The sequence below is a fragment of the Chinchilla lanigera genome, unplaced genomic scaffold (genome assembly GCF_000276665.1).
Source record: "Chinchilla lanigera isolate Chin_1 unplaced genomic scaffold, ChiLan1.0 scaffold00007, whole genome shotgun sequence".
NCBI lineage: Eukaryota > Metazoa > Chordata > Mammalia > Rodentia > Chinchillidae > Chinchilla > Chinchilla lanigera.
The window spans coordinates 25,401,169-25,414,866 of NW_004955408.1; the positions used below are offsets into that span (position 1 = coordinate 25,401,169).

The window sequence follows — 13,698 nt, forward strand, 5'->3', positions numbered from 1 at the left end:
CCCATCGCTCGCCCCCGCCCCAGCCCGCAGTCTGCCTGGGACGCTTGTCGGGAGCGCTTGTCACCCTCTGCTACCCCTAGACTGTCCCTGCTTGCGCGCGTGCCAGAGTTCCCCATTCATAGGTCTGGGCGCACACCAGAAGATGCTTTCCTAGCTAGTGTCCCGTTGATTCGAGCCGCATGCCCCGGACAAACTTTGTAAACCCTGTATCTAGGTGGGTGACTGGTCTCAGCCTGCAGGCTGTGTGCAGTCTATAAGTGACTGGTGTGGTTTTTATTTTCCTTCTTACGATTTTCTAGTTTTTTTTTTTTTTTTTCAAGACATGCGCAATGTGTATTGAGTGTATGTAGGAAACAAAATAAATTCCGTGACACGTGCAAGAGGACATCCAGACAGAGCGGAAGGGAAACTTCAGACGTCCTATTTAGGGATGAGTCTTGCCTTCACTTGTGCTTAAGTAGACGGGGTAAACCCACAAGCTGTGGGCCAGGCCTCCGGCTCCGCGACAGGACCCGCAGAGAACAGGAGACGCACCATGCCTGTGAGCAGCTCACACGTGTGGCATGACAGGGCTGCGGCAGTGGGGCTTCTGTCGCTGCATGGCAAAGTTCGGGCAGTGGTCAGGGAAGCTTCCCAGAGAGCACAGATCCACCGTCACGGTCCCAGAAGTCAAGGCCAAGAAACAGGAAAAGTCAACTTTTCACATCCTGCTTCAGTCCCAACCGCCTCATGTAAACATTACCCCCGTCTACAGAGGGGAATCGAAGCACAGAGAGATTAAACGACAGTCTCAGACACAGAGCTGGGCAGCTGTGGAGACTTTGGACACCTCACAGCCTCTCCTGAGTCTCGGTTTCCCTCGGGGTGGAATAAGAGTAACACCTGCATGATGGGGTTGTGACCAGGATGAAGGGATGAGGTCCATGCTGTGCCTCGGGCAGGGGTCTGGCACCGCCTTCTTAATCAGCCGTCATAGTTAGAGCAGCAGCTGTTGGTGTCTGAGTGAGGGCAGAGGAGGAGCAAAGTGTCGAGGGTTCTGTTAGGAGGTTTTGTTTTTGGTTTGAAGAACCATCAGACATAATCATCATTTCAGCCTGAGATGAGTTGCCCGAGTTCCTGCTAGAGCTTCACAAGGATTAAGCCTAGAATCGTTTTCATGTCACCCCCAGCACCTCCAGAGTAACCAGGAAAAGCCCTGAGAGGTCAGGAAGAGAAAGTAGAAGGGAAGGGATTACTTCTAGGGGCCAGGAACTTGTTCCCCTGATCCCTACCTCAGAGCAGCCCCAGCGCTACATTATCTGATCATTTCTCTTCATGCGGAATAACCGAAAGGTCATTTCTCTGTGTCCTGAGAAGTAACATCTAGTTACCTAAATCAGTGAACCCAGAGAGAAGTTTATCCATGTTGACTGCACTAGCAGTCAAGGGCCTTAGAGTTGCCAGTGACAAAAACCCCATTTTTAGTGCTCTAAGCAAAAACAGAAATGTATGGCCATATCTAAGAAGTCTAGGAGGATTCAGGAACAGCTGGATCTAGGTGTTGAAAGGATGTCATCAGGGTCCCATCTCTCTTTCCATCCCAAAGCTCTCTGCTTTCCCTTGTATTGGCTTCACTCTGAGACAGGGCCTTGCCACAGGGTGCCTCCTGCAGTGCCAGGCTTACCTCCCAAGAGAACGAGCCTTTTCTTGCCGAACAGTTGTAGAGAAATTCACAGAATAGGAGCTCGGTGGTCTTGCTGGGCATTATGCCCTTCCCTGAACCACCCCTGGGACTAGGACCAAGGAGTGGAAGTTCTTACTGGGCATGTGAGTTCAAAAGAATGCCCCAAAGAACATCGCTGCTGTTTCCAAAATAAACAGGAGCAGAGACCAGGCAGGCGAGGAGCAGATGGCCACCCTGCTTACATGAGCTCGGCTGTTCTCAGAACGCTGGGGGTGGGCATGGCTCTTGTCTTCTCCTTAGACAGACAGGGAGGCTAAGATGTGCAGCAGTGAAGAAGCAGGGGCGAGCAGGGCGTGTCCAGCCTCCCGCTGCCACTCACGGATTCTTTCTGGGTCTCAGGTACCCTGCAGTCCAGTCCTGCAACTACAACTCCGTCAGGGTCCTTCAGTGGCTCCCAGGACGATAGCGATTCAGATATGACCTTCAGTGTCAACCAGTCCTCCTCGGCGTCGGAGTCGTCCTTGGGTAAGGAGGTGTAGACCCTAGCCCCAGGGGTCGGTGCTGGCTTGGCTCCCTTCCCCCTGCATCTGCTCCGTCCCTCTGTACTGTGCTGGAGGAGGAGAAGCCTGCAGATGCGGCTCCCACAGGGTGATGGTGGTGCTTGGTGGGATGGCAGGGTAGGGGAAGGTGCACAGCCAGGACGCTAAACCAAAATCGTCTCCAAATCATGTCCCCCACTGGTGCCCGGGTGCACATTCTTGGGGTTGCGCCGGCACAGGCCAACTGTTAATGGATCTCCTGTTCTCCCCTTGGGCAGTGACGGCCCCCAGCTCCCCGCTGAGCCCCCCGGTGTCCCCAGCATTCTCCCCGCCAGAGCCAGCGGGCAGCAAGAACGGCGAGTGCACAGTATGCTTCGACAGCGAGGTGGACACCGTCATCTACACTTGCGGACACATGTGCCTGTGCCACAGCTGCGGCCTGCGGCTCAAGAGGCAGGCACGGGCCTGCTGCCCCATCTGCCGGCGGCCCATCAAGGATGTCATCAAGATCTACAGGCCCTAGCCTGGCCCTCCAGCCAGCCTTCGCCGCAGCAAGGTCATCTTTCTGAAGCTCCCACTGGGCTGGGCCGCCACCATAGCCAGCAGGGAGTCCAAGGGCAGCAGCCATCTCTCGTCTGCCACTCTCCAGGGATGGGCAAGGCGTGACAGTTGTGGAGGGGAGGCCCTGGGGTCTGAGCCCAGGCACAGGTTGCGTCTGGCTCAAAAGTGCTTCGCCCCCAAAAGGCCATCCTAAGCAAGCTCAGGAACTGCCTGGTCGATGCGCGTCCCTCGGTGACCTTCCAGCTGGGAACCAGCGCCCTCTGTCTGTGCAATGCTTCTTTCTGGGGTTGGGTTGCGTGTATGTGGGGGAAGGGGGGTGGTCACACGAGAGAGAATGTGAGGATGAATGAGAGAGCAGGGAACGCATAGCTCTTGTATGTCCTGGCTCTAGGAGGTTATTTAACACTAAGGACTGTGCAATCCAGAGCCCAGATGTTAGTGCAACTAGAAACTGTTCATTTTCTGGGGGTGGGACAGAAGCTGTTTTTGAATGTACATAGCCTGAACCTATACAGCACTCTCTTGGATGGTCTAGAAAAGGGACACTCAGATTTTCTAAGGGGAGGCAAAAATAACTCATTGTTTACAGCTCCAAAGCAGCCGCTCCTGGTGGCAGGCAGGTGGGCGGAGAACATCGGAGACACTCACGTTTTTTGGTTCTTACTCAGTCTTGGAGGAGCATTTTCATGGGTGCTAAGGCTGGGCACTCTGGGCTGTGGCATCTTTTCACCCTTTGCCCCCAGATAGGGGAACAAGCACATTGCACCTGCTGGGTCATTGGATGATTTCGGTCTTCGTTCACACCCTCCCCTTCTCCAAGGAGACCCCTGGAGGAGGCGCTCTTGTCCTGGGAAGGAGGACCTTGGAGGCAGGGGCTCACGTGGAACTTGGAAGCGCCACCACAGAGTACAGACGCGTATTTCCTGTGGGCTGGCGCTGACGGTCCGTGGTCTCCCCAAGGCCAGAAGCTAGAGGGGAACCAGGCTTTGTAACGGTCCTTGTGCTGGTTCTCAGCTTCTCTTCCTTGCATAATTACTAAGGTGCAAACTGGTGGGTACGTTAACTGATTTTCGAGACACTGACTGAAAGTGCTGACATTGGGGTTCTTCCCTGTCCTGAAGGCCCTCACCCAGCCCATCTCTGCAGACTCCACTCTGCAAGACCTGGGGCAAAGGGCTGACCCAGGCCTGCTCCTTTCCTGCCCCTTGTCTGGGCTCCTGGCTGTGCTGTTCCAAGCTGTCCCACTGGGGCAGTCCCTTGGCCTCTCTGTTTTTGAGTTCCTAATTAGAAGCCAAGTACCTGGCTTCTGCATCAGCTCCTAGGCGGAGGGGCCCAGCCTTCTAAGAAGTTTGGGGTAGGTTAGCAAAGAGCAGTTAGCCTTTGTCTCACAGCTCTAATCTCTTATCTTTTGCTGAGGGAGAGAAGGAAAGGAAGAATGTTCAGGGAATTTTTGCATTCACTTAATCCCTTGCTGGGAGCCAGGCTCAGCTGGGCCCTCCTGAGAGCCAGTCCCACAAGACCGGTTCCTGCCCCCCAGGATGCTGGAGGTCACCAGCCAAGCATACTTTCTCTGCTAGGGCTGGTTCTGGTTTTCTGACCTGATCTTGACCTCAGAAACACCGCTCTCTTGCCCAGCAAAAACCCCTGATCTCTGCCTTTCCATTAGTGAATCTGGGGAACATGGCCACATTGGAACTTTGCAGCAGAATCTTTTAGGAGCTACTAGAACCCCAGTGTTTGGCATGGTAAGAGTTTAAGCATCAGGCAGGCCTGGGTGCCCGGCTGTATTGGCTCGGCACAACTCCTCCATTTCCCTGTGTGCAGGTGGTTTGGGCAGAGCCGCGCACAGGCTCTGTATGGGAGGACTTCCCCAGGGAGCTGGCTCTCCAGCCAGCCAGCCCCTAGCTAGATGGAGACACTCACAGATCCCCACGGTAGCGGTGGCCTGGGAGAGCTGGCTGCCTCCCCCCTGCTTCTTGCCCTTCCCAGCAGACCCCATGGTTCCAACAGAGGTTACATAGCACCACCAGGAAACCAGCCAGTGAGGGCCGGGCCCAGGGTGGACCAGATATGCTTCTGACGACCTGTCACCTGGGAGAAAAGGAGCCAGCGGCCTGCTCAACCTGCTCTGCAGCCACTACAGATAGCCTCCCTGTGTCCCCGAGCGGAGGGGCGTGTATGTTCTAAAACCGGGCACTTCCGGGTACTTTAGGGAATGGGCACCTCCTCTGCTTCGCTTCTTCTGGAGTAGGGGGTGGGAGAAGGAGGGAGAGGAGCCAGGATGTCTTTTATTCACACCTACTATGTGCCTTGGCACCGAGCTAGAGCAGCACCTTCATGCATTAGTCCCAGGAGGCAAGTCTTAGTGCCATAGCAAGCCACATCTGAGATGCTGCTGACGATAAGGCACCATGTTACGGACCACCGAGAAACCACTGCCAATCTTAACTAAGATGCCCGTAACTGTGTAATCCCTTCCAGCTGGAGGTGTTCAGGTGTGAAAAACTGATTCTTAGAATCCAGCAAATAAGGTATTCTCCCCATTTGGCAGGTGAGAGAATTGAGGTGCTGTACGTGAAGTGACTTAAGGTTCACATAACAGGAAGTGACAGGGCTGGGATTCAAGCCTAAGCACGTCTGGCACCAATCCCAGTGTGCCCACTGCCTGCCCCTGGGCCCCAGAAAGCTCCACGCTGTCTGTTGTTTTCTTCCTTGAAACTTGGGGCCAGAGCCTGGGCACCTGCGCCTGTGGAAGTTTCTGGGCTGCAGCCCCTCTGCTGCCCACGCTCTGCAAGGACAAGTGTCCTCCTTTACCGGCTTGTGCACTCACTGCCACTTCTCCCAGCCAAGCCGAGCCCGGAAGAGCAGAGCTCCAGCCCACGGCCTTCTGCTGCACAGAGGTGCCCACACAGGCGACTGGGAATGGACCATTGCCATGTGCAAGGTCCCCAGCGCCCCTGGGGTCACTGCCCATTGTGCCCCCTACGGCAGCAGCCAGGGCTCCACAACAGGATAGGGAAGACCAGGAGATGCCACCTTTGTCATGGTCTTGGCCCTGTCCGCATGGAGCCTCCTGGACAGCTGGGCTGCTTCCAAGACAAAGCAAGCGCCCTTTTCTAGTGCATTCCCAGAACAAGCAGTCTTGGGATTGAGCCCCTCTGGGGTAGCTGCTCCTTGACCTGCAGCCCCATCTCTTCAGTCATTTGACACTGAAGGGCGCAGGGTATATTCTGGCCACAGGGTTGAGAACTGAGACCAAAGACAAAGCCCATACAGCGCTCGCGGTCTGGAGGAGATGATCAGATTGCAGCAGGAACGTGATTATCAGTGTTCAGGGGGTTGGTACAACAATACCAGATACACAAAGTCATTCAACTAACATTTGCTGAGTGCCCACTTGGTGTAAGGTGCAGGGGATGGAGCAGATAGAAATTGCCCCAGTTCTGAGGCTGAAGGTGTAACATTAGCAGGGTGTTGAGATGTTAGGGGCAGACTGACTTAGGCTTTCTTGGCCGTTCTGTTGTCTCCTGTCCATCTAGGTAAGTGCCCATTGACTGCCTTCCTGGCTGAGAGTCCACAGCATGCTTTGCAGAACCTCTTCTGCTTTACAAATGGGAATCTCTGGGGTCATGGGCTGCCACCAGACAGCTTCAGGCAGAGCCCACAAAGGCCCCCATAAGCTCATGATCCCTGCAGGTCCTCCCAGGGAGGCACTGGGGAGATGCTACCTGCTACTTTGGGGCTCTAGGACTCCCTCCCATGGCCCAGGAGGACCCCAAGGGAGTCCGTTCCAGTTGAAAATGTGCTTGTGCAAAGACTTGGTGAACGAGAGGCAATAACCTCCCACTGCTGGATCCCATTAATGCCCCAGTCTGGCAGGGGGACACCAGCTCAGGGACATGTGGCCTCCTGGCATTTCTTGGTATTTAACTGTGTTGTTGTCTTATCCAAGTCCCTAATGAAACGATTTGTACAACAATCTGTCTGTGCCTTATGAAAGTGTCTGTGCACTTTTTATCCTTTTTCAAAGCAACTTTTTAAACGTGGATGAGGGACAAGCAGACATGGTGGGGTTCTGGACACCTGTGGTTAATCACCGAAACCCTCTTGCGTTATTTTGGATGTTGGAGTGATAAAGCGTCCACCCTCGCCCCACTCCCCACAGAGTGTGTGCAGACCTTTTTAAACATGTCTCTTATTTTTCTGATTCAATACTGTGACCTCTCCAATACAGTCTAATCTTTGGGGAACTGTAATAAAGGTTTTAAAACTTGGGGGAGTGGGTCGGGAAGGGTTTGCACTGGTCTTTGTGTATTGTGCTTTTGTGTGTTGTGTGTTCTGGGTTTTTTTTTTTTTTGTCTGTTTTTATCTGTTTTATATTAACAATTTTCCTGTTTGAAAAACAAATACAAATTTGGCTTGTTAAAAAAAAAAAAATAAAGTTTCTTCAGGACTCAATTTTGAATATTGCACCTGTGTTCAATGTCAGGGAGTGGAGGCGAGGGGTCCAAGTTGCCACCAGCCTTCAGACAAGTTGCTCGCTGTCCATGGAGCCCTGGCAATGCCCGGCCCTTTTGCCAGGTAACTCACTTCCGCTAAAAGCTTACAAAGAGGGCCAGGGATATAGCTCAGTGGCACAGAGCCTTCCTGGCAAAAGGGAGGTCCTGAGTTCAATTCCCAGTACCAAATAAATAAATAGTTGCAAGGAAGTAAGTGTAACCCATGGTAAGCTGTATGTGTAAAGGTGACTACTGCAGCATTATTTATAACGGTGAAAACTGTGAGCAGCCCTAACGTTCAACAAGCAGGGTATCCTCACCGAAACTCTTGATCACAAGTGACAAAAAAAAACCAGTTTGGATGGGTTTAAGGGAATAACAAACTCAGTAGCCTGAAAGTCCAGTGGCAAAATGCACTTCTGATGCAGAGGAGCCCAGCATTTAAAACCTGCATTAGGGGCTTGGTTTCCCCCACTGCCCTCTTTTCTGGCCCCTGTTCGCAGGCAGGTTCTCAAGATGGCAGACTGGGGGTCCTGCCTCCTTCCTGCCTCTGGTCATCCTTACTCGGGCCAATTTGGATCACATGCCCCTTCCTGAACCAGTCCTTGATGCCAGAAAAACATAGGCTCTGATGCAAAGACTTAGTGAATGAGAGGTGGCCTTGGTGAACTTGGTGGACTGAAGGTGGCCAATCCCTTCTCCCAGGGAACCTTGGAGCAGGTGTAGGCAGGGCAGGCAGACGCTCATCTCTGTAGGGCAAGGTAGTGTAAGACAGCTTCAGACATGAAGTCAGCCTGTGCTTGACCATGGCATCCGGTTACTCTTAACATTTTTCTGCCTCAGTCTCCGCATTTGCCCAGCAAGAATCATAATAGCTCCTGATGTTAGGGTCTGCATGAGCATCACTGACATGTTGGTAATGTGCTCAGCGTAGCATCCGCACTCACAACAGTTGTTAGAACAGTTTATAACATGGGAACAAGTTAAAATATAGTGGGAAAAGCGAGATATAAAACCATGTTGTGGTTATGATCTTGTGGGTGTGAAAAAGCAATCATTACCCCAAAACCTGACCGTACAATGGAAAGACCGGCAACAAGAAGCAAGATGTCCCTGAGTGCTGTGACTGAGCGATGGCAGTCTGGGTGATTTCCCTGTGTTTTCCACATTTTCATAATGAGTAAGTATGACTATTCATTTAAACGTTGCTTGGGAAAAAATTATCTCCCTACTCTGCAAAAACTGAAGAGAACAGCCGGCCCTTGCTGGAATTTGTTAGGAATTCCCAGGCTGATTGCCTGTGGTTTAACATCCAAATTTAGTCGTGCTGGAGATAAAGCCTGTAAATTTCCCGCGGAGGCCAGGCCACGCTGACTAGGTTGGTTGGGCTTTCTCCCAGCCCCGCAGCGGTATCAGACGTGGGGAGGGAAGGAGAAGGTGCAGGAGCCACCCACGCCTGTTCTTCCTGACTAGTGACAGCCCAGCGAGGTGACACTGAATTTAAAGTGAATTTAAGGGAAGTGAGCCAGCATTTCTCCAGCAGTAGAATCCATGGCTTTCACACATTCTCACCGTGAATCTTCCCAGCCATGTTCTCCACATTCCACAGGCAAAGGAACCAAGGTCCCTCCAAGGCAGGAACAGGATTGGACCCCAGATGAGCCTGCTCCAGAGTTGAGCAAAATCATTCAGAGGCACATCGTCCACTCTTCCCCAGGGCCTTGGGCAGGGGCAGTGTCTCCTCAGTCCACTCACAGGCTCCTTTCTCCCCTCCTCGGTATCTTTCCCATGATGCCATCTGCTTTTGCTGGGCCAGAGGACATTTTTATAGACACTAACTAATAATCAGGATTATTTTTACAAGGAAAAATAACCACATTAATCTAGACTTTGATTGTTAAGCGACTGAAACACTCAAGCAGGTAGAATTTATTGACTTGTGCACCGAAACTTCTGGCTTCAGGAATGGCTGGATCCAGGTGTTCATATGGTATCATCATGTATCTGCCTCTGTCTGTCAGTTCTGTTTCCCTCCAGGTTATCATTTAGGTAGACTCTCCCCCTCTGGTACCAAATATGGCCCCAGTATCCTAACTTACATCACGCCAGCTTAGTCACCCTTTAAAGAAGTTTCATGAAGTCTCCCATGGTTGCCTGCCCTTTGACCCTACAGATCAAAAACCCAATCCATGAGCCAGTCTCTGTCACGTGCCCACAACGCACATAATACAAAACCAGGTGTGACATGGCCCTTGCTCTCAGGAGCCAACAATCTGAGCTAGGCATGGTGGCACCCCCCTATAATCCCAGCACGGGGCAGGGGTGGGGTGGGGGGAGGCTGAGGCAGGACTGCAAGGCCAGCTTGCACTACATAGAGAGACCCTGCTTCAAACAAAGCAAGACAAACAAAAAGAGCGACCATCTGGAGGGGAAGGCAGACTCCTAAATAGAAATATTCCGGCCAATGAAGCTCTGAGGCTTAATTTACCATGTAATGAGCATGCCTCTTTCTCTCGACCACTTGAATTCTTCTAAGGCCTGGCCGTGCTCCCTGGCCTAGCCTGTTTCTCCTCCCAGGCTTCGGTGTCAAAGCCTGCACCCTGACCCCCGTCAGCCTCTGCTGCCTGAAGCTCAGCCAGCTTCCCAGGAGTTTGGCCACAGTACATATACACAGATTTCTTTCTCCTTCAGTCCCTGGGGTGCTGCAGGCCAAACAGTCCTGCACAAAGATAATAACACATCATTTACTGAGCATTTCCTATACATAAAGGACATCAATCACACCATTAAGGCCCTTCAACAGCTCTTTGACGTAGGGTCCATCACCGCCTGCACTGTGTAGGAGAAACCAAAGCTCCAGAGACTCCGCCAATTTATCCTGCTCTCTACAGCACCTCAGAGGACTTTTTCTCTTAGTTTGTAGCTATTTCCCAGGATCTGCATGCAGTGGTCTGCAAGGGTGAATGGGCCTGGGATATTTTATCCTGGGATTCCACTGGCCCCACAAGCAACCTCTCAGTAGGTGTCACCACCTCATTTTCCTGATAAGTGAGGAGGGGCTCAGAGAGGGCCGTGGCCTGCCGCAGGTCACAGAGCTTGTGCCGGGACCAGGGCTGGAACCAGATCTGGCTCTTCCCTCTGTGGGCACAGCTTGTCAGGGGGTAAATCGTCAGGAGAGGGAGAGAAAGAAGGTGCAGAAAACGGAGAGAGGAATAAGGAGGGAAAGCGAGAAGGATCCGATGCAAGGGCAGAGCCATGCTGGGTGCAGCCCAACGCAGTCCACGTGCTCAGTTCCGGGACGGGAAGCTGCGCCGCTCCCTCCGCTCCAACTCTCCTGGGTCTGAGAAGCTGGTTTGGGCTCCCGCATGGGGATGTGGGAAACACGATTATTCCGGGCATCCAGCTATGGGAACAGAACCCGGCTTTGGCTGCTAAATGGACCCCGGGAGAAACTCGCAGAAGCCTGAAGGGAGGCTGAGTCGACACTGAGCGCCTCCGCAGCCCGGTCCCCTCTCCTCAGCGGCCTCCTAGCCTGGCTGGCCCGTGCGGGTCTGAACCTTTGTCCTCAGCCTGGGAGCCCCAGACTCCTCCGGGGCCTCTCCCAAGCTGCTTGGGGAAGGAGGCAGGAGTCCAACAGAGCAGGCCCCAGTTCACACCCATCTCCTCCCCAGCAGGTGGGGTGACTTGCCTCCCCAAGGGGCCTCCTGAGGGTGCCCCTGGAGTGACTGCGTCCCTGGAGCTGTGTGATCCCGAGGAGACCCCATCTCAGAACCTCATTCTCCTCAGTCTAAGTGGGCCCTGCCAGAGGAAGCTGCATCCGGGCATCTATCCTCAGACCAGGTGCTTCTGACCTTAAGGTGAGGTCTAGACTGGTGGATGACACTCCCCTCTGACCAAGGCAGACACACTTGGGGTCCGGGCCAGGCCCTGCTAGGGGATCTTAGACAAACTGCTTGCCTTCTCTGAGCCTCCCTTTCTGGACCTTTGAGGAAGAGGAGTGTCAGCCACCTCATGGGTTGTATCAGGCTGAACTGTCAGGAGGTGGCTGTCGTTTAGCAGGTACTGAATACAATAGTCCTCCCCTTATAGTCGTTTTTGCTTTCTGTGACTTCAGTTACCCATAGTCAAACTGGGCCCAAATATTAAGTGGAAAATTCTACAGTAAACACTTCATAAGTTTTAAGCCCCACATCCTTCTGAGCAGTGCGATGAATCCTCCCACTGTCCTGCTCAGCTCCACCTGGGACGTGAATCATCCCTTTGTACAGCGTATCCACACTGTATATGTTACCCAACCTCTATTCATTTAGTAGTCATACCACTTATCAGATGAACTATGGTGGTTCTACAGTGCTTGTGTCCAAGTGACGCTTACTACTTCATAGTAGCCCCAAAACACAAGAGTAGTGATGCAAAGGAGGTGCCAGGGCATGAACCAGGGGGGGAACAGATCAGCTCTGGTTCCATGTGGCTATGATACCTGGCACATGGAAGAAAACATACTGCTATATAATTTCAAGGGTTGAATACTCTGAGGCTCCACTGTCCACTGGAGGTCTTGGAGCAGAATCCCCATGGATGAAGAGGGAGTAGGCAGCATTGCTGGCTACACCACTTCCCTCCCCCTGCCCTAGAGCTGGGTCGGGGCTGCCTCTATTTTCCCATAGCCCCCCATCAAAGCCCAGTGCCGCAGTGACTGCCCCCACAACACTCTTAGCAGGATCTACAGAGGATGCTTGGTAGCCCTCAGCACGCGGTCCACAAAATAGCCCCACTCAACCCCACCCAAGGTGGAATTGCTGGCATTAGCTCACCTCCCCCCAAAGAACAAAAGCCCTTGTCAGATGACGGGGCTTGTGGGGCCTGTGCTGAGCCTTCCCCAGGCCCCTCTTCCCTTTTCGGATTTGGCTACTGGTCAGGAATGCTGGCCCCAGGCCTGGGAGGCCGACCTCGGCTCCAGAGGGACAGTCACACTTCTGCTCAGCTTCCAGGAGCAGCCCAGCATTCCAGGAGAGGCGTGGGAAGGGCAAGGCTTCCCAACCAAGGCGGGCAGGACTGCCTACAGCCAGCAGTCCCCACAGCGTGGCTGCTGGCCCATGCCCACTCGGGGCCCCAGGAAGATCTTCTGCATGGAGGGACGGAGAGGGGGCCCTGGGCGAAGACCCCACAGCCACTGCAGGGCAAAAACATCAGACCGTTCCCAGGGGGCCCTGCCTGGCCCTCTGCAGCCAGTCCTGGCTCTCCAAGCTCACTGGCCCCTCTCTCCTGTTCTGTTTCACCCTCCTCTCCTCGAAAGAAGACTCCTCGCCATGACGTCTGGAGCTTCTGGCCTTCCTTTTGCTGTCTCCCATTGAGAGGTGGTCCAGGGCTGTGTAAATCGTACTTCGGGGCCATCCCCACCCGCAGCCCCCGGCCCGGCCTGCCGTCTTTCCCCCAGGGTCACAAGCTGCCCTTGCTAGTACAGAGGTCCTGGGGTTGGGGATCTCCCCAGACTGTGCAACCGCTGGGCCCCGAGGGCTGGGCAGCCACTGCTGGCCAACAGAAGACAGGCTGAGTACTCCCAGCAGGAAGGGGCTGCGGGGGCCAAAGAGCTGAAGGCAGTTTTCTGGAAGAGCTGTCCAGGGCGAGGATGACAGTCCCAAGTGTCATTCCGCAACAACCAGGCCCTGCTCCGGAAGAGGTTCCCACGACCCCTGACTGGCACATTCTAAGCAAGTTTCCCCACCGGGCCAGGCTCCTGTAGCCAGTGACACGGGGTGACGGCTCTATACCCTGTGGACCACGCTTTCTGCACCCTTGCCCCAAAGCAGTGGTCCTATAAAGTTCAGGGAAGGGACTTTCCAGGCTCTTCTGCTGCCTAGGGAGGGATGGGCCATTTTCTTTCTAGTTGATGGAGCACTCTCTCCCTCTAGTGGCCATGGGGAGAAAGGCAAAGAGCTGAACAAAAAGAACCCCCTAGGCCCACCTTCCAGGGCTGGGCAGTAGACAGACCCACTGCCCACTCCACCCCAGCACATCCTTCAGATGTCACCAGAGGACCTGGGAAGCCAGGATCCTGTGAATGACCTTGCAGAGCTGAGTAAGCTTGAGGAGGGAGTTCAGGGTGACACTGGGTCTGGGGTGGAGTAACATCTGAGTTTGAGTTGCCTGCCTGAGTTTGGGGTGGGGGCCAGGTTGGGCAAGCTGGTACTTTCCAGACCCTGCCATGCTGGGAGGGGTAGTTTGGTTTTTTTTTGTTTGTTTGTTTGTTTGTTTTTTATTTTAAAGAGTAAGAGAAGGATAACAATAATGGGGGGGAGCTTACCAAATTACAGACAAAGTGGTAGGAAATTATCAATGGTTATTGTTTTACATATTGTTATCTACAAGATAGTTTCTCAGGAAAACAAATAGACAAATAATAGTGAGTTACAGACAAAAGAGGTAGGAGATTATC

At 53.4% G+C, this 13,698-nt stretch overlaps 1 protein-coding gene across 1 annotated transcript in view; it reads left to right on the forward strand.

Annotated features, from left to right (window-relative positions):
- The window catches only part of Neurl1b (neuralized E3 ubiquitin protein ligase 1B), a gene marked incomplete at its 5' end in the record, with an annotated part of 34,869 nt that extends 31,729 nt beyond the window's left edge, over positions 1-3,140 (forward strand). Inside the window, 2 exon segments of the mRNA XM_005376340.2 lie at positions 2,063-2,188; positions 2,481-3,140. Of these exon segments, the coding sequence (XP_005376397.2) occupies positions 2,063-2,188; positions 2,481-2,725 (371 nt within the window).
- Between the last annotated feature and the right edge of the window lie 10,558 nt (positions 3,141-13,698).